Source organism: Eleutherodactylus coqui, chromosome 5 (genome assembly GCF_035609145.1).
Source record: "Eleutherodactylus coqui strain aEleCoq1 chromosome 5, aEleCoq1.hap1, whole genome shotgun sequence".
Classification (NCBI taxonomy): Eukaryota; Metazoa; Chordata; class Amphibia; order Anura; family Eleutherodactylidae; genus Eleutherodactylus; species Eleutherodactylus coqui.
Window position 1 is genome coordinate 119,127,223 of NC_089841.1, and position 26,866 is coordinate 119,154,088.

At 45.1% G+C, this 26,866-nt stretch overlaps 1 protein-coding gene across 1 annotated transcript in view; it reads right to left on the reverse strand.

Annotated features, from left to right (window-relative positions):
• Positions 1-26,074, reverse strand: part of MCC (MCC regulator of WNT signaling pathway) — a 283,211-nt gene extending 257,137 nt beyond the window's left edge. The window contains exon 1 of the mRNA XM_066603069.1: positions 25,918-26,074. Coding sequence (XP_066459166.1) covers positions 25,918-26,060 — 143 coding nt within the window. The 5' untranslated portion in view covers positions 26,061-26,074. The remainder of the gene's footprint in view (positions 1-25,917) is intronic.
• Between the last annotated feature and the right edge of the window lie 792 nt (positions 26,075-26,866).

Consider the following 26,866-nt stretch of genomic DNA (forward strand, 5'->3'; position numbering starts at 1 on the left):
GTTTTCTGGATGCGGGGCTTGAATGCCCCGCCACCAGAAAGCTAATGCTCTGATTGGCTAACTCAGCGCGGCGTCAATAAAAGCTGGCGCTGTATGTGAGAATATACCCTTAGGGCGCCGACCCACTGGCGTTTGCGATTTTCGTGTGTGAAAAACGCAGCGTTTTCGGCGCTTTTTTCGCGGCGTTTTCGCGGCTTTTCCATTCATTTCCATTGACATTCATGGGTGCATTAGGAGAAAAATAAGGACACATATGCAACTGACAGTTCCTATGTTAAAAATCGCAACGCACCGCAAAAAAAAACGCCAGTGGACAGGAGTACATTCAATTCTAATTGCTCTTGAGAAAAAATGCAAAACGCAAAGAAAAAAAAAAAAATAAAAAAAATCGCCAGTGGGTGGGTGCCCTTACCGTTGTAAAAAAAAAAAAAAAGTAAATAAAATAAAACAGTTTATAAAAGAGGTAACCTAAGAAAGTACCAATCCAACAGGGTGAAATACGAATTTGCTATTGTAAAATGAACCCTAAAATTAACATGATGCTTTGTCTACTCATTAGCCTATAATTAAATGCAAATTATGTTTTAATAGACATGACCTTTCTTGCTAGTAAGCTGTATCCTCCGAGGACATCTTCTGCTGCCTCTGCCTTAGCAGCGCAGCCTGGAAAGTCCCTGCAGTATAATCAGCAGATGTGCATGAGAACGGAGCATCCACACAATGCACTTCATTTAGAAATTATAGCTTGAGGTTTGAAAGACACCTTTATAGAGTTTACAGACTGCTTCCAGTAAAGGAAAAAATAGTCAGGGATGGACTTCTGTAGACTTTTGGTGCCAATCAGATGTTTCCAGGAGCCATATTATGAACAGCCCAGCAATAAGGACTGCAGAAAGTCGTCCATTCATTTCTCTGCAAGTGTCAAAAAATTTTGTTTTAGTAAAAATTGTTCCCATTGTAGAAGTGAAAAGAAATGGCTTTATTATGGCTCTCCGTCGTAATGGAACTACCACAGAGTTGAAAGAGTCCTCTACTGTACCTCCACGTATCACAATAGTTTTCTATGTTGGATTCCATATAAAATCAGACAAAAATAAAAGAAAATTCTGTCATGCTCCATTGGACTCTGTATGTATGGAGGTATTCTCTCCTGGAAGCACTATATCCAGGGGACTATAACTTCAGTGCACAGTTGCTATGTGCGTCTATACTAGAAGCTCTGCGTACTGCTGTACAGGCAGCTCTGCCAGGTGCATGACCCTTCAAAAGGGATTGTCTTGTATGCCCTATCAGGGCATATTGATATAACGGAGGGTTCCCTGGCTTGGGACTTCCCTACGAGGCAGAATGCCACTCTGCAGTAGTGACTCCTATTCTGGCGGACTTGGACCGTCCTTGTATCACTTGGACAGAAATGTATCTAAACCGCAACCATGTAACAACTACACTTTCCTCTGATTGGTCCAGCAGTTGCGTTGTGAATGAGCTTGCCTATGACAAAACAGTTCATATCATTGTTCTTAATTAAAGGGGTTGTCCCGCGAAAGCAAGTGGGGTTATACACTTCTGTATGGCCATATTAATGCACTTTGTAATATACATCGTGCATTAATTATGAGCCATACAGAAGTTATTCACTTACCTGTTCTGTTGCTTGCGTCCCCGTCTCCATGGTGCCGTCTAATTTCAGCGTCTAATCGCCCGATTAGACGCGCTTGCGCAGTCCGGTCTTCTCCCTGGTGAATGGGGCCGCTCATGCCGGAGAGCTGGTCCTCGTAGCTCTGCCCCGTCACGTGTGCCGATTCCAGCCAATCAGGAGGCTGGAATCGGCAATGGACCGCACAGAGCCCACAGTGCACCATGGGAGAAGACCCGCGGTGCATCGTGGGTGAAGATCCCGGCGGCCATCTTGCTAAGGTAAGGAAGAAGTCGCCACAGCGCGGGGATTCGGGTAAGTACTAAACGGTTTTTTTTTTTAACACATGCATTGGGTTTGTCTCGCGCCGAACGGGGGGCCTATTGAAAAAAAAAAACCCTGTTTCGGCGCGGGACAACCTCTTTAAAGAAACATCCCTTAAAAAACAGGTCAGAAACCTGTATATACACTACAAAGCATTCTAAGCAACCCTAGTTTGATTTGGTAAGGGGGACAGGGAATAAAATTCCCGGAAGTTTTTATTTTCCCTGTAGCTGTACCGGTGGTTTTAGAGCTCAGCTGCAGCTAAAGTGCACATTTCCAACAATTAGATCATGTTTGTAAATTGCTGTTTTTTTTTTTAATATAACAAAGAAAGAATCTACAATATCACATTATCTAGGGGGTAGATCGGTGACACAATAGCAAGAATGGTTTATTTGATTACACAGTCCACTGCTCAGCTAAACACAGGCCATAATAACAAGCACTTCAAATCTAGAAACCCCATCAAACCCCTAGCAGAATGTGCCATGTGGGTAGCACATGAAAGCAAGTTTTATCACACCTCATCACACAGGATGAAAAGAACCAACCGAGAACAGGCACCACAGGAAAAAAATGCAAGGAGAAAATAAAATATAATAAGTCAAATCTGACTGAACCTCCAGTTGCCATAAATTTTCTTCTTACAAAGAAATAGTCGTCCAAGGAGGCAATTCTGTTTTCAATAAAAGAAAACCAATACTAACTCCAATTACAAGAAAAAAAATTGATGTTTTCTTAGAGCCTATTCTTCCATGTTCAAGAATGTCAAACTGCAGTACAGCCATTTCTATGGCCACGATTTTGGACGGGCACACGTAACCCTTGCCTATCAAGCCACTTAAAAAAAAATAAAAAATGTCCTGACATTCCTTTTCAGTGCTTTTCCATCCAAAATAGGTCTGAAGCGTCTCATTTAAACGCACATTCCAGATTACATGACATTTAATGCCCATTTAGATGTGATTCTTGCTCAGTGCCCTGTTGGGGACAATGTGTACACAATCCAACAATCGCCTATATTCACTCATCTGAGCGATTATTTGGGTAACTATTGGCCTGTGTAAAAGTATCGCAACTGGTTACATTAGCTACAATCATTCAGAAATTTAATTTTATGCAAGTTTCTAAAACATAATTAGGGAGTAAAGTTGTAGTTTTGATTCTAGATTTGCGATTTATTTTACTAATGTATATAGCAAATAGTCCACAGTGTTGTACACAGATTGTCATTACACTGGTCCCTGTCCCCATTGGGACTCACTATCTAGAATTACTAGTATGTTTTGTAGCGCCCAGAAGAACATACAAGCTGCACGCAGGAGTTGTTCTTGGTGGGAACCTAAGCCCCCAACGCTACAAAGCAACAATACTAATCACTGAGCCACTATATAAGACCCACTATACTAGGCACACAGCTCTGTAAAGACTAATAAATCTCTTTTTTATTGGGATTTATTTAAATATCTCACCAGAAAGAATGAGGAAACAAGAAAAGACTTCCCAACAGGGGAGAGACAAGAGGAAACAGGCTGACCACTATAGTCTGGAGCCAGAGGTCTTGTAAAGAGTTGAAGTCCCAAGGGCAAACAAAATGCAAGGAAGATGAGCCATATAAGTGAAGCTTGCAACAGTTGGGATGCACCATGTCAAAGCAAAGAACATGGAGAAAATAGAAGAATCAGGGAATCCAGACCTAGATGACATGAAACACGTCTAGGCTCCTGAAGAGTACTGGAACATGTTTCACCACAAAGAGGATACAAGGTAATAGTAGCAGCAGATACAGACGATTGATAAATTAGTAAAGGGAATTTACAAGGTGTGCCCAAGGACCCTGAACCCGTCTTACCATTGTGCAAGGCCTAATTTAGATGGCTGTAAAGAGGTCACACTATAGCGTCCATATGGTAGCTGAAATTTCAAGCTCAACCATGGGTCTTATCACTCTTAGGCAAACTTCAAACAGGCGAATGCGATATGGAGCTGTGAATCCCGCCCCCATATTGCGCTCTCCATCCATGTGAGTTCCCTGTGAATGGGAGGCGATTTCATGTCAAAACAGCCTCGCATCACTTCAGGGATGAAGGGAACCTCCATTTCAGCTGCTAGGCACGGCGGAGGTTCGTGGAGTTTCTCCCATTGCTTTCAATTGGAGACCTCCCATCACATCGTGTGCACCCAGCATGTGGTAAAATGCTGCCGCCAGTCCCATTGAAAACAATGAGCGGTGCGATGTGAGAGCACGCACAAGAAAGAACATGTTGATTGGGGTCATATACAAGAGGGTTTTTTTTTTTCTTACATCACGGGAAGGGGGGGGGGGGGGGACAAATTGCAACATGTTCTATCTTTGTACGTTCCCTCGGAAAGCATCGCTCGTTGCTTTCAATGGGGCCGGAAGACACATCGCACAGCAATTTCTCAGAAGTGATAGGAGGCAATTTTGACACAAAAACGCTTCTTATCTGAGGGGACATCGCACGTTCTTAAGCGCAATATCGTTCCTAAGCGCAATATCGGGCTGAGTTTCATGGCCAGATATCACTCTTGTCTGTGTGAAATTAGGGATTTATGATGCTGTAAATTTAGGATTTCTGCCAGGAACAGATGGATAATAGCTATGTGAATGAGGCCTTTTAGTCTTTTGCCTTTGGCACAAGTGTGATGAGTTCCTCCATGTGGTAGACATGTGAGATCTCCTCTAATCTAACAGGAAGTGGGGGCTGCAGCCCGTAGGAGAATTCTTTTCCCCTGGAGAATGTGACACATCAGGGGATTTATTATAAAAATTGAAAAGGAGCATCACTTTAGGGCTTCCAGGTCAAAAATGGGACATTACTCTAAAAAATGCAAAAGGAAAGGGCAGCTCCTTTCTCTAACAGGTGTCCGGGAGAGAAAGAAATCATTTATGGATGACAGTCAGAACTGGATACCAGCAGGAAATGACTTTAAAACTCATTTACTAAACTTCTCTGGCAATAGCCACCTAATGTGAGCAGTAAAAACATTTAGCCCATGAAATGTCTTTACACCATTTTCAAGATCTTCATTTGCAGTCAGCGGACGAGAACACCTTGTTTATATTCAGATGCTAACCCACATTAAAATACATCAGCAGATACAAAGTTCACTTTCCTGATCGGATTTTTTGTTATGATGTATTGGTTTGGGTTAGGGTTCCAGGTAGCTAAATTTACAGAGGATACAATACAATGAATACATACGGCCTTCTGTCCACGGGCGATTCTTCATTGTGTTAACTCCGCGACAATAATCTGCCGGCGGGTAATGCATGCAACACTTTCTATAGGATAACTATGGGAAGCGCAGCCCGATGTACACAAGCGGAAATCCGCCACGATTTTCCGCTCGTGTATAAAAATCGCGTCATGCTGTGATTTTCCACGATGAATCATGATAGTCATCGCAATTTTCTGTGATGAACCTAAGTCTTTTCCTGCGGCGGAAATCCCTTGCATTAAAAAGCAACGCTCGTGGACAGGCGGCCTACGTTGTATTCACTGATCATTAAAGTGGTTGTACCAGTATCACAACTCTAACCAAGTCTCTGACCACCGAGACCCCTACCGATTCTGAGAACAGGGGTCCCATGTTCAGTACTAGTGCATTAGGTCTCCACTGGATGTATGGGTGGAGACATGGGTTCGCCGGGCTTAGTGACAGGTCACGCCCCCAGATGTGTGGATTTTCTGCACTCCTCTCACTGCCCATTCCCCGACAACCCCAGATGTGGGGGATCGGCAGCACACCTCTCACCACCTATCCCCGACAAGCTTACACATCTGCCGAACTGGCATATCTGCTCCTGTTGTCCCAATCAGCCGTCCCCGCAGTCAATCTCCTCGTTGTTCTCCGCTGCGATCCAACACTGTGGCTGTCCACTCCCATCCCCTCGCTGTAACTTTCCGCTCTCGTCACCCTGATCAGCCAGCCCCAGTGTCAGTCTGGTTGCTGTGCTCCACTGCGGTTCAACGCTGGCACTGCTGGCGCCGCTGCCACCAACTCCGTTCTCACTGTAATGGCTGGCCTCCCTGGTGCTGTGTGCGTGCTAGAGCATGGAGCCACTTCAGCCGGCCCGCTGTCAGTGTGATTGCTGGCTTCCCCACTGCTGTGCGCAGCAGCATGGAGCCACTGACCAAACACAGAGAGTGTCAGGAGGACGGAGCATGGAGCCGCTGCCCAGAGACTGAAACAGTGACATGCACTGTGCTCCCTGCGGGTACACAATGTTTCTGTCTTATTGTCTGGGGGTAGCATTGCAGCACCAACCGCAGCCAGACTCCACATCTGGGGACATGACCTGTCACTAAGGCCAGCCAACCCATACCACCACCCATACATCCGGTGGAGACATAATGCACCAGTACCCCCATGTTCTCTTACGGACATGTCAAAAGTTTTTATTGTGGGAGACCTCAGTCCCGACATCCACACCAATCAATGAAACAGAAGCGCTGTCATTGCTCACTAGCTGTAGATGGCCTTGAAGACTTTCTATTGAGTCTAACTTCAGCTAGCGAGCAGTGACAATGCTCAGATGAGCAATTCTGATGCTTCGTTCTTTTGATCAGTGGGGGTCTCTGCACCCAGACCCTATCAAGCAAAACTTTTGACATGATCCTATGTCTTTTTATAAACTTATTTTTATTAGCATTTTCAATGGATACATACATGGCAGATGTTTTAAGAAAATCTATACAGAGTTTTGCATGATATACATTTCTTTTACAGTGATATTACATTGTTTAGGTACTGTCATATGCGTATTTCTCTCTGTAATCTTCCCAATTATTTTGCCTCCAACCCATGTATGATCCTTTCTTATTTCGGTAAAACTCTTTCTCCCAAATATGGTAACAGTTATTAACATATTGAAACACACATTGAAATTCAATGCTAATATTAACCATCAACTATCTAATCTAAGATCCTACGTCTTTTTAAAGTACAGTTACACTTTGGAATACTCAGTGTGGATGATAATTATGATACGACTACAAAGAGTTTTTATGAAATAAGAAGTTATCACATAATTTCATCAGGTTCTTCCATAACATGGGAAATTCACAAGCACACTCGCAAAATGCTGCCATTGTTGAGACATCTGTGTATGACCTGCTATGATAGAGTAAGATACCTGCATGTAGATCAGTGGGAGGAAGGGTAGATTTCATGAATCACATCAGTAGGTACAATGCTTGAGAGTGCAAGAGGAAAATATCCTCAGGCAATGATTTCTGCTAAATAGCAGAATAAAACTTCAAACATGAAAAAGCCGACTAATAAAAGTGACCCATATACAGATCTGTTACATAATCCTCCAACAGGGAATAGTAAAAGTTTACTTTAATTACATTCCTAGGCAGTTTGTCTTTTCACATACTTTCTGTATTAATTTACATCTTAGCATTCACATTTGTCCATAGGTTTTCTGCATGAACATGTGAACAAAAGATCTTATGAACTTATAGCTTCAGACTAGAAACAGACACAGAGATTAAGAATTGCACAGTTTATTGTGCATGCTTTACATCTGTAGCATTCATTTTCAACACCACATGAACAGCTAGAGCCAGTACCATCACTGCCTGGTGGGAGGCCAATGAGATTATCACTACTCCGTATATTCACCTAAATAAAATGCAGACCATAAGAATACAGTCAGGATGATGAGCTGTGATCTCATCTATTATAACTGTGTGACAGGAGCTGTATGGCAATCATCAGAAGGATCCACTGCAGAGGAATTATGCCGACTGTAAAAATAATGTTTTTGAGAACAACGTAAAGCCAAGTAATTCTCAGGTTGTCAGAATTATAGCACATGACTCATCTGAGGACAAGAACTCCAGAAAGTTTCAGACAGAAAGAAATAACAAAAGGCAATACTAGCCGACTTTATATACTGGGGGATAGTTGCATAATCGATAAAAAATAAATAAAGTTGTGTCATCAGAGTGGCTCCTTAATAAATGGTAGCATGCAGTATTACAAACAGTATTCTTCTTGACAAGCATTACTACTATTGTACAGGGCGATTCAAAAGTCATAGCCACCCAGAACGAAGAAAATGCAAGCAGGGCAATGGGTGGGAGAAAACTTTTTTGCACTATGGTAGTAGCTATTTTGTATTCAACCCAAGAAACATATGTGGAAAGGGGTTTGTAGTACACATGATTACACACAAACACTCAACAGTCACATTAAATTTAGAATAACCCTACAGAGAGGGTCACTTTTTTAATTGCACATTTTTCATTTATGTCTCATGTAAATAGATTTGGCGCAGAACGTAGTTGCTTTAAGTGCGTTTTTAACCCAGTGACATAACTAACTAATCTTGAAGGGGTTGTCTAGGGATAGACAAACATGGTTGCTTTCTTCCAAACACAGCGCCACATTCACTTCAATGGAGCCGAGTTTCAGTACCACCCACAACCCCGAAGAACAAGGGTGGCGCTGTGTTCGGAAAAAAGCAACCGTGTTTTTCTAATTCTTGACAACCAAATAAAGAAACAGTAGATAGTTTATCCTTTTGTGTTGCAGCAGACATAACTTTTTTTTTAGTTTCTTTTCATCAATGTAGTTGTATGAGACCTTGTATTTTACGGGACAAATTCTAATATTTATTAGAATTAATCTCAGGTACATATAATGTAACATAGTATGTTAGACTGGAAAAAGACATATCCATCCAGTTCAGCCTATTTCCCCTCAATATGATCCAGTGGAAGGCAAAAACAAAACAAAACAAAGAAAAAAAACTCAATGAGGTAGAAGCCAATTTTTTACATTTAAGGAGAACACATTTTCTTGATTCCAATCTGGCAATTGGAAAAATCCTTGGATCAACAACAGTTCTGAAGTTATTCGTGATAACTAGAGATGAGCGAACGTGCTCGGCCACGCCCCTTTTTCACCCGAATACCGCGAATTCCGAGTACTTCCGTACTCGGGCGAAAAAATTCGGGGGGCGCCGTGGCGGCACGGGGGGTAGCAGTGGGGAGAGGGAGAGAGAGAGGGCTCCCCCCTGTTCCCCGCTGCTCCCCCCCGCACCGCCACGCCTCTCCCCGCCCCCCGGCGCCCCCCAAATCTTTTCACCCGAGTACTGAAGTACTCGAAAATGGCGGTACTCGGGCGCGTAAGTACTCGAAACGAGTACGTTCGCTCATCTCTAGTGATAACATAATATTGTATCGCTCAAGAAAGGTGTTCAGGCCCCTCTTGAACTCTTATCAAATTCGCTATTGCCACCTCCTCAAGCAGAGAGTTCCGTACTCTCAGTGCTCTTACATCAAAGAACCCTCTTCCATGTTCGTGTAGAAACCTTCATTCCTTTAGATGTAAATGGCGCTCCCTTGTTACAGTCCTGATATATTTATACATAGTTATTAGGCTGCCCCTCAGCCGTATTTTTTGCCAAACGAAATAACCCCAATTTTGATAACCTCTCTGGGTATTGTAGCCAACCCATTCCATTTATTACTTTAGTTGCCCGCCTTTGTACCCACTCAAGCTCTGATATGTCCTTCTTGAGTACCGCTGCCCAAAACTGTACACAATATTCCAATTGTGGTCTGACCAGTGACTTGTAAAGAGGAAGAACAATAATTTCATCATGTGCCAAGTAACCTCTTTTGATGCCCCCTGGTTGCTCCAGTCAATCTTACTGATAACTAAAACCCCAAGTCCTTTTCCATGTTAGGTTTACCCAGTGATTTCCCATTTAGTATGTACTTATGCCCATGTGCATAACCTTACATCCATTTGTGTTCAACATCATTTGCCACTCTTCTGCTCAAGCCCCCCAACTTATTCAGATGCATTTGCAACCCCATTGTGCCTCTCATGTTAATATCTTTATAGAGTTTTGTATCATCTGCAAATATTGATCTTTTACTGCCCCAATCCTTCTACCAGGTCATTAATAAATATATTAAAATGAACAGAGCCCAATTCTGACTATGTGGTCCCCAACTAGTATCGGTGACCCAATCAGAGTATGCCCAATTAATACCCACCCTCTGCTTTCTATCACTGAGTCAGTTACTTACCCACTTAGGGCTCATGTCCACGACCATGTATTCACTGCGTTTTACACGTGCGTTACACGGACATGTGAAACGCAGTGAATGGAGTCAATAAAAGCTTTTTCATAAGCATCCCTACTCAGAAATAGAGCGAGGAATTTAAGAAAAAATAAATAAAACACACTGCACATGTCCATGTGATACGCAGGCATGCGCAGTGCCATACGTGTTTTACGCATACGCCTGTGGGCACGGACCCTTACACACATTGTCACCCAGACTAAGCAATCTCATTTTATATACCAACCTTTTATGTATCAAATGCTTTGGAAAAGTCCAGATACATAAGATCCAATGACTCTCACCAACCCAGTCTACAAATCATCTCCTCCTAGAAGCTGATCAGATTAGTTAAATTTATTTTTCCCTTTTTCTTAAACCATTGTTTTTTTTGGAATTTATTTTTTATGGCATTCACCGTGTGGTATTAATATTATGTTACCTTTATCCAGACCAGAGACTGGAGCTGCTGGAAGATAATTTGCATATTCCCTGTGCATTCTGGGAACAGCAAAGAATCACTGTAAGTGGGAAGATTGCTGGGATTAGCCGGGTCTAGCTGCTCGGAGGACATCGCCAGACTGCGCGCCAAGTTGTACACTTAGTAGTAGCTTATAGGTTATTTATCTTCACTACAATTATTGACTTTTAGAAGTTTGAAAGTGCATATGAACTGACAACATGAAAAAGCAGAAGAGCCATATGGTGAGCTGCAAAGTATGCTACATGATTACAGACTTACCAGAAGAAAAGCCAAACTTCACCGGCCAAAAATGCTAACTTGCGTCTCTACTGGAGAAAAAGGTGCGTAGTCTTCAGGAGAGAATAGCTACATTGAAACGAATTAAGGAAGATTAGGATTTCCTTGACAGAGTAAAAAAAAAAAAAGTCTTGAAAATGTTGAAGGAAAAGAAATGTCAATTGTACCCAAAGAAGCAGAGGAATAGAAGCATGTGGCCCGAAGAAGCAGGAGAATCAGGACTCAGCCAGCACTCATACTGCCGGGGAACCAGTACTAGGTTCTCACGCAGGGGGGCACAGTATTAGTTCTTAGCAGAAGGAGAAAGAGGTAAAGCAAGAAATGACTCTACCCACAAAGAACAGAGCAGAGGAGAAAGAGGTACAGCAAGAAATGACTCTACCCACAAAGAACAGAGCAGAGGAGAAAGAGGTACAGCAAGAAATGACTCTACCCACAAAGAACAGAGCAGAAGAGAAAGAGGTACAGCAAGAAATGACTCTACCCACAAAGAACAGAGCAGAGGAGAAAGAGGTACAGCAAGAAATGACTCTACCCACAAAGAACAGAGCAGAGGAGAAAGAGGTACAGCAAGAAATGACTCTACCCACAAACAACAGAGCAGAGGAGAAAGAGGTACAGCAAGAAATGACTCTACCCACAAACAACAGAGCAGAGGAGAAAGAGGTACAGCAAGAAATGACTCTACCCACAAACAACAGAGCAGAGGAGAAAGAGGTACAGCAAGAAATGACTCTACCCACAAACAACAGAGCAGAGGAGAAAGAGGTACAGCAAGAAATGACTCTACCCACAAACAACAGAGCAGAGGAGAAAGAGGTACAGCAAGAAATGACTCTACCCACAAACAACAGAGCAGAGGAGAAAGAGGTACAGCAAGAAATGACTCTACCCACAAAGAACAGAGCAGAGGAGAAAGAGGTACAGCAAGAAATGACTCTACCCACAAAGAACTGTGTAGTAAGCACACAGAGTCCTCTTGAATGGAGAATAAGAAGTGCTGTTATGAAGAAGAAAAAAAGAGTGGTGGTTGTGGGGGATTCCCTACTGAGAGGAACAGAGGCCGCTGTCTGCAGACCTGACACCTCACGAGAGGTGTGCTGTCTTCCAGGTGCACATATCAAAGATGTGTGTCCGATAGGCTGTCAAGGCTCTTCAGTCCTACAGAACACCACCCATTCCTAATACGTGTAGGGACAAAAAAAGGACCTTGCAACTATCTGCAGAGACTTGGAGATTCAAGCTTCAGAGCATGGTAGTTCTGTAGAAACTGTTTGGGTAAGAATACAAGGGGAGAACAATAGAAAAAAGACCATTGTAGGCATTTACTATAGGCCACCTGGACAAGCAGAAGATATGGATGAACTCTTTCTACATCAGATGGCCAAACTCTCAAAAAAGCATGACATAGTGATCATGGGAGATTTTAACTATCCAGACATTTGTTTGGAATCTCTCTTAGGTAAAAGTAATGGATCCAACAAATTCTTATCCACTGTTGCTGACAAATTTATCTTCCAAAAGGTAGAAGAGAAAACAAGGGGATCTGCTATCTTGGACCTAATTCTTACCAACAGGGAGGGAATGGTTAAAGGGGTTGTCTCGCGAAAGCAAGTGGGGTTATACACTTTGTAATGTACATCGTGCATTAAATATGAGCCATACAGAAGTTATTAAAACCGCTTTAATTTACTATTTTATGCCAGGGGGGGAGGGGGGGGTGACAGGGGGAATGGGGTAAGGTAAAATTTTGAGGTTTGCCGCGAGACAACCCCTTTAAGGAAGTAAGGGTGGCTGGGACCTTAGGAGGCAGTGATCATGCTATCCTTGAATTTTGGATAAAAAAGGGGAGGAAGACCTGAGAAAACTCAGACCTCAAGGTTGGATTTCAGAAAAGCAGCTTTTAATGAAGTCGGAAAGAGGATAGGAAAAATTTAATGGCTGGATGTTCTTAAGGACAGAAATGTCCAAGAAGGTTGGGAAATATTGCGAAATGAGATCCTCAAAGCACAATCTAATGTTATGAATCCCTAAAAGAAGGGAGAATGGGAAGCATTTAAAGAGATGACCAAATATGGGATTGACAAGGCAACTGTTAGGTGAATTCACAACTGGCTGAGTGATCATACTGAAAGAGTGGTCATAAATGGCTGCACATCCAAGTGGAAGAATGTATTAAGTGGGGTACTACAAGGCTCTGTCCCGGGCCCAGTGTTATTCGACACTTTTATAAATGATCTAGAGGAGGGAATTGATGGGAAACTGATCAAATTTACCGATGACACAAAGCTAGAAGGGATAGCTAACACTAGGGAAGAGAGAGAGTATTTCAAAAGATCTAGAAAAGCTTGAACAGTGGGTGGCGACTAACAGAATGGTATTTAACAAAGAGAAATGCAAAGTCCTACATCTGGGCAAGAAAAATAAAAAAGCACATACAGAATGGGAGGATTTGGACTAAGCAGCAGCACATCTTCCGTCCCACATGACGCTTCGGCGTGCATGCGCAATAGAGCACGTGACGCGCCGGCCGGGTGATATGACACGCCCACAGCATCACAAGACGCGCTGGCAGCGTCATATGACGCAGCTGGCGGTGGGCGGGGAAGCGGTTTCATGCTATCTTCCGCTGTGCTACAGCGGAAGATAGCGTGACGGACGGCTTCCATTGACTGCAATGGAAGCTGTCCGCGCGTACACCCGCGGCAAATAGAGCATGCCGCGGGTGAAGACGGGTGATTTTACGGTGTGGAATTCCGCATCGCAAGCATTGTGGTATTAGGTTCAATAGAACCTAATAGCTGTGGGCAACGCGGCGGATTTCCGCCGCGTATTACACGGCGGAAATCTGTCCGTGGGAAGGAGCCCTTATAAACAGTCCTCCAACGTAACGGCATTGTTAAAATCACACCATTTACATGTGACAACACTGCAAGTAGTTTAAATTCCCAGTCAGCCCTTCAAGCACCATCGTAAGACACAGAATGACCATGGCAGCCGTTCCATAAAGATGTGGCCATCACATTGTGCAAGACTAAATCTAACAATTAGGTCTATATGGCGAATGTGACTAAATTATACACCTGGAATCCATGACCAACCAGATCTTGCTCATCTAAGCCATGCCCAGATCCCATGAAAACTAGTTGGAAGAGATCTCCATCTAGTTCCATGCAAAGGCATAGCATACATTAGAACTTCTAGATAGTTTCCATTGCTATTTTAACTTATTGCCTATTGCACTGTAATCCAAAACCATGACCTCAGACTGAAATTCACTGAAACAGAAATTAAACAGCTCTGGATATAGGTTTTATGAAAGAAAAATATAACCAGAAGGGTAGCAAGCATGCATGACCTGTCAACATCATGTGGGCCAATAACAATGTTTTATGAAATAATATCAGGGATAGTATTTTCTATTATATATTGAGCAGAATCGAGGGGAACGATGGGGAATAGTAGTGAACCTTTGGTGAAACATTTAAAGGGATACTGTCATGTTTACGAGACAGTGCATTCCCTAGGCAGCAGGTTTTGGAGCAGGAAGAGTTGAGCAAACTGATAGTTTCATGGGAAAAAAATTCGGCATAGTTTCTCATATATACTTTTATTTCTAACGAGTGACAAGCTTTCCCTGTAAGTAAACTCATGAAAGAAAGGCTGTAATTAATTGAGTGTGAACAGATTTTGCTCTCAAACTGTCTACATTAGAACAACAGCTAGGCTGCTCCCAAAAGCTCATGGGAAACTGAAAATTCAAGATACAACCTGCAGAGGGGAAAATGGTAATAAATGCAGGATACAGGTAAAAAAAAGTGGCCAAATATAGTGTTATTCCTCCTGTACACACGACAGCTTATTCTGAAAAGCAACCTTAAAAATGTAGGTACACTTTCACGATTTTATTTATAGACTGCAGATCTGTAGCAAAAAGTTCTGTGACAGAAAAATAAGTTCCATACGACTCTAGTTGCCTGTGCAGCAATTATGTGGCATTTTATGAGTCTCGGATGAATGGCACAGTTGCATTATTCACTTAGGCCATGTTCACTTAGGGTGGGTTTGCAAGGAATTCTCTGACCAGATGATCTGCAAGGAAATTCCACAGCATGTACAGGCTGTGTGATGGGACCCATAAAGTCTATAAAGCAAAGGGTGCTAACCGCACTTTACAGCCACATACCTTGATCAGCTTGGAGGAGTTGTATGAGACCATGCCTACCTTTCTCCCCACTCTTGGCAAATATGGATCTGAATTGATTGGCACATAGCGGGCATTTACACATATATTCTTATGCGATGCGCACAAAACTCCCACTAATATGAAATCCACATTTTTACATTGACATGAGCAACTGCTGCAAGGAACTAAAAATGCAGCATGCTTTATCTTTGGGCATTCCCATCGTTTTGTCGCGGGATGTGCATGCGATTGTGATGTAATGTCTCCCAGGGAAGTCAATGGGAAACACTTGCGATCCTTTCACACAGGTGAGGTTTGCAATTTCACGGAAGTGATAGGATTTTTAATCTAAAAAGCTTCATTCCATGAAGATGGTGACAGTGTCTTTAAGCAAAGCCGTGTGCAACAACCCTGTAGAGCCGTGCACAGAAGCCATATAGCTACTTAGTACAGAACACACAGGATTTGTGTCCCGCTGTACGGGCTGTTGGGTACTTAATGTACTGAGATATTCTCCCCTAGAAGCAGTGCTGCTACATGAGAATACAACTATACAAAATAAAAAACACAATGTCTGTATGAAGTCGGAGTAGAGGCTTTTTGTGCCTCCATGTCAGACTCCGGGTGGGTTCACACAGGCGATGAGAGTGAGTAGAAACGCAGAATTATGAAACCAATGATTGTCAATGGTTCCCTTCACATCTGCGATGTTATCACTCTTGTGATGTTGCAAGGGGAAAAAAATTTGTGGCATGTTCTAGCTGCGATTTTCTTTATCTCCAAAAACGCATGATTTTATCGCAGGCGGCAGCGATGCAATGTGAGATTATTCTCAAGAAAAAGCATCACTGACGCTCAAATATTGCGGAACCAAAGATGCGATTTTCTCGTGGGAAAACTGCCATCACCTATGCGAAGCTAGCCTCGTAACTATAAATTTTCACCATGGATTTTACCCTTTGCCATGCATAAGGTGAGAAGTGTGGGAAATCTACAGCATTTCAACACCAAAATCCATGACAAAAAGTGCCCCATTTAGTGCAGATTTGCTGTGGATAGGTCATCAATAGCTGATGGCGGTCCCCCACTCAACAGTCCTCGGTCTACTGTCAGTGCTGCAGAGACATAAGTCCTCATCAGTGGTCAGATCTGGAAATGTAATAACTGAAATGAATGGGGGTGATTGATGCCTTCTATTAGACCTCCTGCATACGGGCAGATTTGCATTGCGAAATCCAGAGTGGGCATCTGCCTCTGGATTCCACAGCAAATCCAGCCCATTGCATGCTATGGCAATACGCGATGTCATGTCTACAAGCAGATATCGGTTGCGATTTTATGCTCGCGGAGAAGAAATCGCAGTATGCTGTGATTTCCTGCGAGCTCCGCATTGATTGGCTTCCATTGAGGTCAACGGAAACCGTCTGTCCCGCAGCCATTCCGCAATCATCATTGCAGAATGGTTGCGGGATCAGCCTCATCGCCTAGCTATGGCGCAGCGTCATCTGTATTGCGCATGTGCGCCGGCCAAAACATCCGCAGCAGAGGAGAAAATATCAGAGAGGTACGCAGGGGTCAACGGCCAGGTACGGAGTCAAACTCTGCTGCAGGATCCTGCATGCAGAGTCCAACCTGGGCCGTGTGCAGGCAGCCTTACACTTCTGACTCTGACCACCATTGTGGACGTCTAGCCGCACTGTACCGAGAAAGGTCAGAGCTGATCCTCTGGCCCAATCAATAGTAAATGCCTGGAATACCCCTTTAACGGTTGAGGAATTTGCAGCAAAATCCATAGGGGGTGGAATCTGGAGTGAGAACCTGCAACATAAAATAGTTATGCTGCAGATTTTAAATCCGCCCCACGTGTCAGTTTGTACTGCAGTGTGAAGATGAGAAAATTAAAGACTCTGTCACCATCTTCTTGCACCCTATCTGAGGTAGTGTCTGGCACACGGATTTTTGGCATATGTCTGCTGTGCGAATATGTGCATTAACTTTGAGAAAGTTGCCTTTTTTTCAGCAGCAGCATATGCATAAAGTATTACTTAGGCCCAATGTCCACGTGCGGATTTTTTTAATAAATTCGTGCGTCTTGCTGCCCATAGGGATGCATTAGCATCAGTAGAGCAGCTAAAAGTATGCGGATGGGATTTCTTCCCGGCGTGCGGGTCGCACACATAGGAAGAAATCTCAGCATGCTCCGTTTTCCTTCGGGTCTCCTGTACAGATGGGCTCCCGAGGTTTCCATTGAAGCCTGTGGAAGTCATCCGTACCCGCGGCACAGCCGCAGCTGTTTTGGGGTTGTGCCACGAATAAGCGGGAGAGCAGGAGATATAAATAAATAAAAAGCTGCGCATGTGCGCGGTACACTGCCGGCGTGCCGAGCACATCCGCCGGCCAGAAGAAAGAAGATCAGGCCTGCACATAGGAGATCCCGTAGCGTCTGTAGAGGTAAGAAAAATGTATTTTCCTTCTCTATGGCCGTGGGCATGCACAGATTTCACTGTGGGTTTCAGCAGTGAAATCCGTGGGCGCAAGTGGACATGAGGCCTTAGAGTAGTCCTGAATATTCCTGATCTGCAGACTAGCTACACCCACTCAGCCCTCCAGCCACTGATTGACAGCTCTTAGCTCATCACTCACATAGAGAGCAGCCAATCATTGGCTGGAGGATGGGGTGGGTGTGGCTAGCCTGCAGCCTATTAATACACAGGAATAGTTCAGTGTCTGGCAGCTACAAATAAAATGCAAGTTTCTCCAAAACTACTGTACGGATTGAGAGAGCAGACACATCACTTTAACAGGCACTACTGTATGCTGCTCTCAATGAGACCTGCAAAAACATGTTGACTGTGTCTCTTTAAATCTCATACATTTTGCTGGTACTAAGGGTTTATTCCCACGAGGGTATATCACCCAGCATTTTCACAGCCGGCCGATATACGCTTCCATCTGAGCAGTCCCCCTCAGCAATGGGAGTGGGCAGGACAGAGCGGAGCCTATTGCAAACACCTGAGTGGAGGAAAGAGGCAGAGAGGGGGGGGGGGGGGGGGGGGGGGGGCTGCTTAGATGGAAGGGTATATCGGTCGCCGGTGAAAATGCCGGCCGATATACGCTCATGGGAGTAAGCCCTAAGGCTGAATGTCCACAGGCGGATAATTGCTGCAGGATTTGCGGTCAGACGCCTGCCGTGAATCCCACTGCAATAGCCATCCATAGACCCGCTATGTTAACAAATTCTCCCCTGCCTACGAGCGGAAATTAACTGCGATTTTCCGCTCACGGGAGAGAACTGCAGCATGTCCTGTTCATCGCGGAAAGTCGCGCAGACAACTTCCATTGCAGTTAATGGAAGCCATTCGTCTTGTAATACTCTGCGCTGTGAGCACAGCGCAAGTATCGCGTCACTGCCCAGCGCTGGCGTTGTCATGCGCTGCACTGTACATGCACGCCAGCAGAGACTCTCGCCGCAGATCCAGAGAGGCGAGTATGGAGTCTCTGGGGGGCGCCGGGTCTTATTCCACAGCAGATTTTCCTCCCAGTGTGAGCATACCTGTAGGCTGGTAGCGTATCTTTCAGCATGTCGAATGCAAGATATACATGCATGTCAAGCAGTCAGTACACAATGACATTGCATGTTGGCTGCGTGCTGCCCCTGCCATGTACTATTTTGGCATGTATGCGGACGTAATACACGCCAAGATAGTACATGCTGCGATTTTTCTTGTGCGCAATACTAGCTGTCAGCAGCACAAACTACAAGACTTTCTAGGAAGCAACTGTGACAATGGCAGGTCAGATGATACAACTTGCAGCCCAACAGTCCAACCCTTATGGGCATGGGAAGGTCAGTCCTACAGCATACGTTTAGATCCAGATTTTAGCGCAATTGGAAAAGGTTTATCATTCTGGAATCCATTACAGCAAAAACAACAATGAATTTGTACTGATCCACACAAACGGTCCATTGATAAAATAATGGGATGGGGTAGTTGAGAGTAATCTTGGAGCCAGGCTCATGTGCTTCTAGATTACTCCCAAGCTTCCTTTACACACTTTCTTGTGGCTTTTATGACTGAAAAAACATGTAAAAAATCCATTACATTTCGTGCAACCTTGTTTAGGTGGCTTTACATATTTGTAAGATACATTGTTTTTTTCTGGGGCTTTTCATGCCCTCTAATAAAAGCCAGAAAAACATACCAAACAAATAATAACCTGCTGCGACCGCAAACAAAAACACCAGAGTCAAAAGATGCACAAAAAGCAAAAATAAATAAAGCACTGTCTGTAGCGTTTTGTATTTCCCTACTGACTTGCAGCTAGTATTGGACCTCATGCGCACGGGCAGGTCGGACCCTGCATGCGGGATTCCTGCAGCGGAGTTTGACCTGGTGACCCCAGCTTACCTGTCAGGCATCTTCTTGCTGCATTGCGGATGTGCTGGCTGGCGCTCCGTTGCGCATGCACAGTAGCAGCCGGCACTGGTGGGGGGGGGGGGGGCGCGTGTATCCCGCAATCCTTCCACAGTGCTCACTGTGGAAGTGCCATGGGACGGACGGCTTCCATAGAAGCCAGCCATGTGTAGCCCGCACAAAATCGCAGTGTGCTGCAATTCATTCTCCGCGAGCGGAAAATCGCAATTGACTTCCGGGGTGGGAGATAGTTGCCAAGCTTCCGCTCCATCCCATTGCTGGCAGCCGATAATGGGCGGAGGGGGGGGCAGGAGCTTAGCACACTAGCTCTCGTCCTGCCCGCCCCCTTCCCTTGCCGAGAGTCGGCGGGGGGCAGAAACGGGGAGGCAGTTTAGCAGAGCTAAACTGCCTCCCCCACCTGACAGCAATCCGGGCTCAGCATTTATGGCCCGGACCGTCTGAGCGGGCGCACAAACAGCAGATTTGTGTACGCGTTCATGCGCTACACTCGGGGGAAAGAGTCCTGAGGGAGATTTTAGAAATCTCCTCTACATAGCTTGGATTGTAAATGCTGCAGAATTTACATAGGATTTGCGGCCATTGTGAGACACAAGTCAGAATTCGGCCGCAGTCTAAATGCGTAATTGCAGAATTAAGCCATTTTCAATTCTGCATCAAAATCTATGCAGATTTTCTGAGATTTTAAACATAACGATCCCCCAGAGAGAAGCGCTGGACCTAGAAGAAGCTTTCCCGTTTAAATGGAAGCCCACATCAATAAAATATCTAGGAGTTCAACTACCTGCAAACCCTGCCCAGACCTTCGACCTAAACTTTCAACCCTTCCTTGCCAAACTTAAAGAGGACTTAGAAAAGTGGAGCCCATTGTATATATCTTGGACAGGCAGAATAAACGCTGTAAAAATGGATACTTTGCCGAAATTTTTGTACCTGTGCCAGACACTACCTGCCCACCTCAACAGGCGATTCCTGCTTAATATACGTTCGCTAGTAAATAACTTTGTATGGAGGGGTCGTAGACCCCGACTCAGACACACGCTCCTCACACGCCCCAAGGAACAGGGAGGATTGGGACTCCCAGATTTCACCCTGTATTACAGGGCGAGTCTGGGCAATTTTATGCTATCCCTCCTAAGAGATAAGAACACGAAGTTATGGGTAGAATTAGAGCACAATATCGCATCTATAGCGGTCCAGGGGGTCCCGTGGATCCCGAGTCAATATGTGAAAGAGATAAACTCCATCTCGCCGCAATTAGGGGAAGTGCTCAGAGCATGGGGCGCATTTGCCCAGAAAATGGGTTTGATCTCAGTCCCGGGACCATTGACCCCACTGATAGCCAACCCTCAGTTTCAGGCCTGTGAGAGAGGGAACCAGGTCTTATCACTACCTAACACTCCGGTCCCACGAGTGAGAGATGTAACCAAACAGGCGGGAGTGAGACCCCTGAGAGAGTTTTATGAAGGAACCAGACCCCCGCCAGGGGCTTGGTTAAAATATTTTCAGGTGAGAGGGTATGTGGAGTCCCTGACACCCAGGGGATGTGGCAACTTGCCGCTGACCCAGTTTGAAACCGCATGCATGACAGCATCCCCAGTGACACATGGAATCTCGCTGACATACAGTTTGCTGGTGGCCCGCGAGGTGGAGAACGACCCTCCCAGTTATGTGGCACAGTGGGAAAGGGAAATGGGAGAAACACTCACCAGTACGGACTGGAAGAGGGCTTTCCTTATGTGCCACAAAAGTACCAAATTTAGCAGAATACAAGAACAAAATTTTAAAATCTTGTCACGATGGTACAGGACACCGATGAGACTGCACCAAATGGACGCACAAGTCTCCGATATATGTTGGAGATGCCAGAGTAGCATAGGAACAATGCTACATATCTGGTGGGAATGCCCACTAATAGCCGAATTATGGAAAAGTGTGGAAATCCTCTACAATTGCATGGCCAGATCAACAGTGTCCTTTACAGCAAAAATGGCCCTACTATTAATGCTCCCGGGATCCATGGCAAAGATCAAGGCTGACCTCCTGAGATTGGTCATACTCGCAGTCAGGATGTCTGTCCCGGGTTTATGGCGCTCCACGGCCCCTCCCACAAGGGTTATATGGACAGAAAAACTCAATACTCTTATGAGATACGAAATAGAGGGAGCAGAGGAAGATAAAGACCGCGAAAAGTCCTATAATCTCTGGAGACCGTGGATCGCCATGAGAGCGTCTAAACCCTTTGAAAATTGGTTGAATACGGGTACTATGGACCCTTAGGGCCCTCGGAAATCCAAAAAAGTCATAAGCAAGGTTTCCATCCCCTCCCTAATCCCGTATCCCAACATCTACCCTTACCTTCCACCACTCCAGCCAGATACATGCCTTTATTCATTAATGCACCATAAAGTTGTATTTATCCCCTTTTCTTGTTTTTTTGTTGTTTTACTTTCTTTTAATATTTTTTTTTATTTTTTGTATTTACTGTTTTAAGAAATAAATGTATTCTGCAGGAAAGGACCGTGATACACGATTTAAGAGAAATCAGCGTGGCTACGCTTAAGTAGAATGGTAACTGCAGATCAACATAATGTAACACTGTTTAATGTTTACTGAAAATGTACAATAAAAATGATTGAAACTAAAATCTATGCGGATTTTGGTGTGGAACTTTCCCCCAAATTCTGCCCCCATGTGAAAGCACCCTAAAGGCCCTTTTACACAGGCAAATAATCATCAATGCACGTTTAACAAAATATTGACCCAATAATTGCCTTGTGAAAACAGAGCAGCCGTCAGCGGAGAAACGAGCAAGCTGCAGGCTAATGGCCTCATCTGTGCTGCGGAATAAGTGATGATCAGTAGCAGATCCTCCTTATAGTCAGCGTGATAAACGTACAGCGGACCATCCATCAGCTTGATTCATCCTGTAATCATAGGCTGATCTTGTCGACTCGCTCATATCAAGCTGTGTAAAAACACCTCAGGGGTTAGGCCGGTTTCCCACAGGCGACAAAATTGCATGATTCTCGCAATGCGACAGCGCTACAGATAGCATGTATGTGAGCCCATGCTTTCCAATGGAGTCATTCACATAATGATGTTTTATAGCCTGGGAAATTGCAAGAAAAAAAATATTACCGCGATTTGTGATGTTTTGTAGCTCATGTTTCCCTATAGAGCATCATTCCCAATGTGTTGCATCATACCATAGTAGGAAATCCTACTGCAAAAGCCCTAAAATAAGCCCTAGTTGGAGGGGGGGAAAAAAAAACATCACCTAACAGCTGCTGTTCTCTCCGCCACATCTTCTCTGCAGGTCCCCGGCACTTGCTTGTAGTTTTCTCTCAGCTCTTCCTCTCCCGGGGCTCAGCCAATCATAGCCAGCGCTTGATGAACCACTCATAGCCATTCATTGAATGGTTCATGAAGCGCATGCTCAGATTGGCTAAGCCGCAGCACTCAAGAGCCAGAGACAGCGCTTGATGAACCAATCATAGACATTTATTGAATGGCTGTGATTGGTTTTCAATCACCACGGCTCAGCCAATCAGAGGCAGCTCTTCCTAGAGGCGGGGATTTTCAAATCCTTGACCAGGAAAAGTTGCCTGAAGACCGAAGACAAGTGCACGGGAGGTGGAGAGAAGACGAGAGTGGACCCGACAGCAGTTGTTAGGTGATTTTCTTTAGTTTTTTTTTATGCAGCCAGAGCTTATTTTTGGAGTGGGGCTTATATTTCAAGCTGCCTGAAAATCCAGTCAAAAGAGCAAAACAAAATCACGATATTGCTGGGAGAAAATGCAGCAATATTGCACAGACCACTACTGCAATATTGCTGCGATTTTCTCTCAGCGCTATCGCGTTGCCCGTGTGAAAGAAGTCATATTCATACAGGCGTTTTTCTGCGCGAGTATGGTCTGATTTTTAAGCGAACTCCCATAGAAATAGACGTTCATTTCAATGGTCATATTCACAGGATCATTCTTTTACCTGGACGGATAGTCCAATTCTTGGATGAAAATCACACATTCAAATCAAGAGATGCAGTAAAAAAAATTAAAAAAAAACAACGATTCTTTTCACACATCCATTGACTTCAATAGGAGTTTTAAATTACTTGAATTGGGCCAACTTTGCAAAATAAAATTGATCTGTTTTTCACAGATCGCCCTCACCATCGTGAATAACCATCAAATCCACAGGTGGAAAGAAATAAAGATCGACGGGTCATTTGACGCAGTTTCAATGCCAGATTTGTGTGCAATTCCTCACAGATTTGCCCATTTTCGTGGTTCTTAGAGGTGGAGAAATCCACATTGGATTATGCCGTATTGCTGGTTTCAGACGCCTACTGTAACATGTCTGTAATACGGGTCTGCAATGTGATGACATTACCACTGGATGGGAGGAAGTAGCCAAAAGAACTTGCACTCCAAATATAGAGGAATATTAGAGAACAGACATAATGCAGTGAGATACTTCTCCTTTATTCAATAATGTGTGCAGCCAGCATGGGAAAACGCGTTTCGGGGGTCACAGCCCTTCATCAGTTCGACGGGTTAAAATATACAGACTGGAGACCTAAAGATGGCAAGGGGATTCCCAAAGGTCCTATATGGACCAGGGCAGGCAGGACTTCAATGCGGATTGTGATGTGGCATTCACCCCCTCATTTGAAGAGGTGGAATACGCACCACTAAATGAAGTGCTGGGATTTAAACTCCGCGCCGCATGTCACTTTCTGCAATAGTTTGGGGCGAGATTTTGAAACTCTCATCCACATTGCTGCTACTGTAAATGCTGCAGACATTCCGTGCGGAGGGTCCGCGACACATCCACCCCAAGTGGACATACTTTACAGCAGCAGCACGTGAATGACACTTAGGGCTTATTCACATGAGCGCCATCCTCATGCGAGTTATGTGTGATCCGCACAAAATACTCATGAATATGAAATCCGTTCTTTTGAAAGGATTTACTCACTCCTCTCAGCATGTTCCATTTTTCGGCATGTTTTCCATGGGATGTTCGGAGACATGGCGTGGCGCTGGTCCGTACAATGTGATGCTTCCCATTGAAGTCAAGGCTAAACACCTGCGATCCTTGCAAGCGCGTGAAACACACGCGTGAGGATTGCAATTTCACAGGAGTGATGCCTCAGGCTGGCTTCACATCGGAGAAAAATCGCAGAGACTTGTGCATTCCGACCCGCATGAATATGAACGCCATTCTTTGGAATGGGGTCAAACACAAACGATTTTTTTCCCCACATCACTCCCTGATGCGAAGTGGGAAACGAGTTGCGGCCCGTCCTATCTTGGAGCGCGCTCTCGCATTGCATTCCCATTGCTTTCAATGGGGCCGGCGGCAGCAGCGCACGCGATGTGATGCTAGGTCTCCCATTTAAACGATGGGAGGAACTCCGCGATTCTCTGCCGCGGCAGTCAGCTGTACAGCAGGATCGCTACTTCCCCGAAGTGATGAGAGACGGTTTTGAGAGAAAAACGCCTCGCATTCGCAGGGAAAATGCATGTTTGCAAGCGCGAAATCGGGCCGTGATTCACACATATCGCGCTCCCCCACGTGAGGTTCGCCTCAGGGTATTTTCACATACAGCAGAATTGGCGCCAGTTTTCCACGGATGTGGATTTTGTTGTGGAGCCCCAAAAGACATTATCCTTTCAACTGAAAGGTTGAATCTGCTGCGGGTCCGCATCTAAATCCGCGACAATTCAAATACACCGATTTCCGCTCACGCTTGCGATCTTTCTCTGCATATAACACGCAAGTAAAAAAAGAGCGCAGCCGGTTGTATTGTACCGCGTATCACGCGCGACAGAGCCCTCTTCTCTATGGGTGCGGTGGATCACCCAGCTGGCCCTCCTCTTGCGACTCATTCCCATGAGCATAAATAGTGTATTATGTGCGCAATTTTTGCGTGTGCAATATGCAGTGAATAGAACCTATGGATTTCAATTGGTTCGTTCACATGAGCATAATTTAATTTTTCAAGTGATGTGCGATTGCGTGAAAAAAACAAAAAATACACGAAATCCCCTATCTTGGGCGTGCATAAATACAGAATGGAATATACAGGAAGCCCAGGCATTCACCGCAGATTTCTGCGATTTTGGCTGTTCTTTTATGTCCGCATTCACGCAAGTAAAAGCACGGAAAACCATAAGACAACAGAGGACTCGCCCCGCGGATGTGGCGTTACTGGACCAAGATACGCCCGTGTGAACGTGCCCTTCCATCCATGCAAGATTATTACCTCTAGAGCCAACTTGTGCCCTCAGTTCATGCCAGCCGCTGCCAGTGCCCAGAGAGGAAAGTTAGTCCTCCCCGCAGTCCGGCGGGCACTGCTGTGACATGTGCTAGGGTGTTGTGCCCCTGGGCCCGGGTACAGCAGTGCCCCCTGCAGACCACTAGGAGTTAGAAAGTTGTGTCCGGCGCCCCCCTACCTGCTGATGTAGCCGTCGCCGTCCCCGTCGCAGGTCTGGAAGAGCCGCCTCATCCTCTCCTCCTCGCCGGTGCTGGAGGTGTCGCTGCTCCCGCTGCAGCTGCTGCTCCCCCCGGTCAGCTCCACAGCAGCGGCCGCCGCCATAGTGCGGGGCGCCCAGAGACTGCCCACTGCTGGATGCGAGGAGCCCGGAGCCAGCGGCGAGCACATCCACCGGGTCCCCGCCCAGCTCTGCGCCCTCCTGTCCCCTCCCACACCCTCCTCAGTCCCAGTGCCTCCCGCTGGGGTGCTGGAGGGCAGCCTGTGTTGTGGGGCTCCCCTCTCCTCCTGACAACCACTGGCCCACATGTCAGCCCGCTGGTTGTCAGTAATAATACGCCGCGCACAGAAATACATTTTTGCTCCACTCACAGTGAATCGCAGTTGGATTTCGCACGCGTGTGCAGGAAGAAGCGCTTTTTAATAGCATGTTCCGAACGCTATTTGGTGCCGACCGCCAATTCCGTAACGCAAATACGCTTGTGTGCAGGCGGCCTAAGGCCCAATGCCCACGGGGTAAATAGACTTATTAAATCTGCGCAGGGCTACCACACGCATGATCCGCATATAAAATTGCCCATAGGATATTATTGACCACCCACGGTTAATTAAATAGCCGCGGATGGGATTTTTAAGCGATTTGCGGATGGCCTGCGCGGGAATAAAAACGCGGCATGCTCCATTTTAACGCAAATAGACTTAATTGTCCTCTATCTCAATTGATCTCCCGCATGCAAAAAAAAAGACAATTAATAGTGCATCCGCTGCGGAAATCCGTGCGGGCCTGATTTTTCCCTTGGAAATGAGGCCTATGGAAGATCTGATGGAGGCCATCAGTATTCGTAGATCGCACAAATGTTCTTTACTACTTTCTACTGAAACCGTTTATTCCCACTTATTGAAACCCAGAG